The 5,351-nt window shown below is 39.0% G+C and overlaps 1 protein-coding gene across 1 annotated transcript; it reads left to right on the top strand.

Moving 5' to 3' along the window:
- The first annotated feature begins 1,150 nt into the window (after positions 1-1,150).
- On the top strand, positions 1,151-4,889 carry LOC132623831 (probable LRR receptor-like serine/threonine-protein kinase At4g36180). Its single transcript, XM_060338647.1, has one exon. It carries the CDS (start codon positions 1,296-1,298, stop codon positions 4,701-4,703), a length of 3,408 nt encoding a protein of 1,135 aa, XP_060194630.1. The 5' UTR covers positions 1,151-1,295; the 3' UTR covers positions 4,704-4,889.
- The last annotated feature ends 462 nt before the right edge of the window (positions 4,890-5,351 follow it).

Genomic DNA, 5,351 nt, shown 5'->3' with positions numbered 1-5,351 from the left:
TTTTCCATGAAAACTCACTTCACTTTTCAATATAATAAGGCTGCCAACTCATACTTTGGACAACTTTTGATTATAATATGGAGTCATTTGGGATCAAGTTTGAATATTTTGCCACAAAGATTTAATTTTCTAGCATTAGAATCAACCCATTTTCTCCAAGACTAATAAAATGTTGTGCAAAATATTTTCTCACAAGCTAATTCAAAATCAACTTTTCTCCAAAACCATTTTTTCAAACACTATACCAAATAAAAACCCAAACTCTTGAGTTTACTCTCTTCAAGATCCAAAAGTTGGCAAAGCAATTCAGTGAGTTATAATCTAATAGCAACATAATATACAGTGTATATGACACTTGAAAAAACCAAACCTAATCTAAAGCATATGGATCTAAGTAAAAAAAAAAAAAAAAACCTCTAAAGTTATTAATATGTGACCAACATAAGCATCACACATAAAAAGTACTACTTCCTTTATCTCAATTATGTGCACATTTTGCTTGCCGAGATTCAAACTATATAAAATTTGACATATATTTTTAAATATATTTTTTTCATTATATTGACATAAGAAGAAATACAATCTATAATATTTTTTGTAGAGCTTTTGAACATCTAAACTATAATTTTAAAGTATATTAAGTTGATCTGATTTGATTTAACTTCATAGATTAGTTAAATCAACTCTCAGAAAATGAAAAAAGTACTATTACATAAGTTAGGATAGGGGAAGTATACTAGTAGTACTTTGATTGCAGAAGTAGTGACTTTCTTTCAATTTGTTTATCTTATTTTTCTTTTTAGTCTATTTAAGTTAATAATATACTTACTTTTTTATTTTCAACATCTCACATTACATGTTTAAAATTATAAAATTAAAGAATATTTTGATAAATTATACAAACTTTATTTAAGACTAAATCTTCTTTATTTTCTTAAAGTTCGTACCCAATAAAACTAAAACAACCAATTTGAAAAGTTGAGAGTAATATATTTGCTATAGTAACTAACTAGTAATTTTCTTTAATTTAGGAAGGATAAGACAGCAACAGGGTCCAATGATTCAACCCATAACAGGTTAGAAAGTACCGACCCACATTGGCAGGCCCATTAGCCCCTTCTTTTGAAAAGTGTTCCTTCACAAGCACTTGCAAGATTCTCCTCACTCTCTCTTTCTTACTGTACGTGCTTCAAAGCAGCGCATGGCCATTACACCATTTCATCTTCTCACTTTCAAAACCCCTCCTTTACTATCATATTCATAGTTACACTCCCTTTTAACCTTCCCTGAGCCCAATGCTCTTCCTTTCTTCTTCTTCAATGGCTGCTTTTCTACTTCTCTTCCTTCTTTTTCTCTCCACATTATGCTCTGCTCAGCCAAACCCACAAACCCTTTTGGAGATCCAGTCACTCAATTCTTTCAAACTCAGTATTCATGACCCACTTAATGCACTAACTGACTGGGATTCTTCTTCCCCATTTGCTCCATGCGATTGGCGTGGAGTTTTCTGCTACAAGAACCAAGTCAGTGAACTTCGTCTCCCTCATTTACAACTCAGTGGACCCCTCACTACACAACTCGCTAACCTACGCATGCTGCGCACGTTAAGCCTCCGTTCTAACAACTTTAACGGAACTATTCCTTCGTCCTTATCCAAATGCACCCTTTTGCATTCTGTTTTTCTGCAGAACAACGATTTTTCTGGTCAACTTCCAATGGAAATATTCAACCTTACTGATTTACAAATCTTTAATGTTGCTGGAAATCAACTGTCTGGTGAAATTTTTAAACTTCCTCGGAGTTTACGATACTTTGATGTTTCATCAAACCTGTTTTCAGGACACATTCCTAGGAAAGTGTCTGAGTTGTCTCAGTTACTTTTAATCAATCTTTCTGATAATCGATTTTCCGGGGAAATTCCAGCGAGTCTTGGTCAGCTTCAACAGCTTCAATATCTTTGGCTTGGGTATAATAATTTGGTTGGAACTTTGCCTTCTGCAATTGCTAACTGTTCATCGTTGGTTAGTTTGAATGTTGAAGGAAATGCTATAGGAGGTGTTATTCCAGGGGCAATTGCTTCTTTACCGAAGCTTCAGGTGATATCCTTATCACATAATAATCTTACTGGTTCATTGCCAGTTTCTTTGTTCTGTAATGTTTCGGTTTATCCACCTTCACTTAAGATTGTTCAGTTGGGTTTCAATGGGTTTACGAATATTGTTAAAGAAGAGTCGGGTAACTGTTTTAGTTCCTTGCAAATATTGGATCTTCAACATAACCAAATACATGGTGAATTTCCTTTGATTTTGAGAAATAACTCTGCATTGACGTCACTTGATGTGTCGTGGAATTTGTTCTCTGGGAAAATTCCAAGTGCCATTGGGAACTTGTGGAGATTGGAGGAACTGAGAATGGCGAATAATTTATTTGAAGGTGCTGTTCCATTTGAGGTTACGAAATGTAGTTACTTGAAGGTTCTTGATCTTGAAGGGAATCGAATGACGGGGGAGATTCCAATGTTTTTAGGTGAGCTAAGAAGCTTGAAGACATTATCATTGGGAAGTAATCTGTTTTCGGGTACCATTCCTTCTAGTTTCAGAAATTTGACTAATCTCGAAAATCTGAACTTGGGAGGAAATGGTCTCAACGGAAGCTTGCCCGAGGAGGTAATGGGTTTGAGCAATTTAAGCATATTGAATCTCAGTGGAAACAAGTTTAACGGTAGTGTGCCGGTTGGTATTGGGAATCTTCAGCAGCTCTCAGTTCTGAATCTGAGTAAAAATGGCTTTTCAGGCACTGTTCCTTCCAGCATTGGGACTTTGTATAAGCTAATGGTTGTTGATTTGAGTGGACAGAATTTATCAGGTGAAATACCATTTGATCTTGCTGGTTTGCCTAATCTACAGGTTATAGCTTTGCAAGAAAACAAGTTGTCTGGTAATGTTCCTGAAGGTTTCAGTAGCTTATTGGGTTTGCAACATTTGAATCTTTCTTCCAATTCCTTTTCTGGCCATATACCATCTACATTTGGGTTCTTGACCTCATTAGTTGTGCTTTCTTTGTCTAACAACCACATAAATGGTTCAATTCCGCCTGACTTGGGCAACTGCTCTGCTCTGGAGAATTTAAATCTGCACTCAAATTCATTGAGTGGCCAAATACCTTCTGATCTCGGACGTCTCTCCCACTTGAGTGTGTTGGATTTGGGTAGAAACAACTTGACGGGTGAAGTCCCAATAGATATTGCCAATTGTTCATCCCTGACATCGCTCGTGCTAGACTTGAACCATCTTTCGGGGAACATACCAGAGTCGCTATCCAGATTATCAAACTTAACTGTCCTTGACCTCTCTACTAACAACTTCACTGGAGAAATCCCAGCTAATCTTACCACGCTCTCTAGCTTGGGGAGTTTCAATGTGTCGAACAATAATTTGGTAGGCCAGATTCCAGTGATGTTAGGGTCCCGTTTTAATAACTCATTGGAGTATGCTGGCAACCAGGGTTTGTGTGGGAAGCCATTGGAAAGAAGATGTGAGACATCTGGTAATGGTGGGAATAAATTGATTATGTTCGTTGCGGTGGCTGCTAGTGGAGCTCTTCTCCTTTTATCATGCTGCTGCTTCTATACTTACAACCTCTTGAGGTGGCGTAGGAAGCTCAAAGAAAAGGCAGCTGGAGAAAAGAAGCATAGTCCTGCAAGGGCTAGTTCAAGGACCAGCGGTGGTCGTGGCAGTGTCGAGAATGGTGGACCCAAACTTGTTATGTTCAATGACAAAATCACACTCGCTGAAACAATTGAAGCAACTAGGGAATTTGACGAGGAACATGTGCTAAGCAGAACACGTTATGGAGTAGTCTACAAGGCCTGTTACAATGATGGAATGGTGCTATCAATTCGTCGACTTTCAAATGGATCACTGAATGAGAACATGTTCCGGAAAGAGGCAGAATCACTTGGCAAGGTGAAGCACAGGAACCTAACAGTTCTACGTGGGTACTATGCTGGCCCGCCTGGCCTCAGGCTACTTGCCTATGATTACATGCCTAACGGAAACCTCGCAACACTACTCCAAGAAGCGTCCCACCAAGATGGCCATGTCCTCAACTGGCCAATGCGCCACCTCATTGCACTTGGCATTGCTCGGGGCTTGGCTTTCCTTCACTCATCGTCAATGGTTCATGGAGATGTTAAGCCACAGAATGTCCTATTCGATGCAGACTTTGAAGCCCATCTTTCAGAATTTGGCCTAGGGAAGCTTCTAGTAGCCACACCAGCCGAGCCCTCCACATCATCAACTTCAGTTGGTACACTAGGCTATATATCCCCAGAAGCAGCATTAACTGGAGAAACCACAAGAGAATCAGATGCTTATAGCTTTGGCATTGTGTTGCTGGAATTACTAACAGGAAAAAGGCCATTAATGTTCACACAAGATGAGGACATAGTGAAATGGGTAAAGAGGCAATTGCAGAGAGGGCAAATTTCAGAACTATTAGAGCCAGGATTGCTTGAACTAGACCCCGAATCATCAGAATGGGAAGAGTTCTTGCTAGGAATTAAAGTAGGGTTGCTATGCACAGCACCTGACCCACTTGATCGACCCACTATGGCCGACATTGTGTTCATGCTTGAAGGTTGTCGTGTGGGCCCTGATATCGCGTCTTCAGCCGATCCCACGTGCCAACCTTCACCCGCCTGAATCCCCTCAACCCACATGTTGTAACCCGAGGTTCATTCTAATTCTTTTCCCCTTTTTTATTATTAGCTTTATAAGTTGTGAGATTAAATTTGTAATGCAATGCAGCAGTAGCTAGCACTAGCAGTTCAATTTTCATGTAATTTTTTGTAGGTCTTTATTTAGGTAAGTGAGAAACAATATTCTCTTCATTGCCTCTTTTCTTGATTCTTGTTTTATCCTATTAAAACAGCTCACCCCACCGTGCCGGCCGGGCTGGGATTTCTCTACTTTGGCGTGGGGGCCAAAATGTAGTGCTATTAATAAGTCAAAGTTAAAAAAGAAAAAAGAAAAAAAAAAGAACATGTTTGGAACTGTGTTTGTGAGTCAAATGATTTGGACGGCTGTGCAATGAAAGTGTAAGTAGAGTAGGATAACGGGTTGCGTGGGGACTACAAGATGAGCTCTCCCGCCAAAGAAAGAACAAAAAAAGCCAGGAAATACCAGTCTGGTCCTATCACGTGGCTATCAAGTAGGAGTACTAAGAAGGTATCTCTTGGGGTACTGAAAATGTAGCCGTTGAATGTATATAAGATATTAGTATGCGTAAAGAGACGCTCTGGCAAAATATAAGAACAGATATACTACTTCCAAGAATGCCTTAAGTTGTGT

This window comes from Lycium barbarum, chromosome 12 (genome assembly GCF_019175385.1).
Source record: "Lycium barbarum isolate Lr01 chromosome 12, ASM1917538v2, whole genome shotgun sequence".
NCBI classification, from domain to species: Eukaryota; Viridiplantae; Streptophyta; class Magnoliopsida; order Solanales; family Solanaceae; genus Lycium; species Lycium barbarum.
Note: the sequence above shows the minus strand (reverse complement) of the source record. Positions and strands in the feature narration are given on the sequence as shown.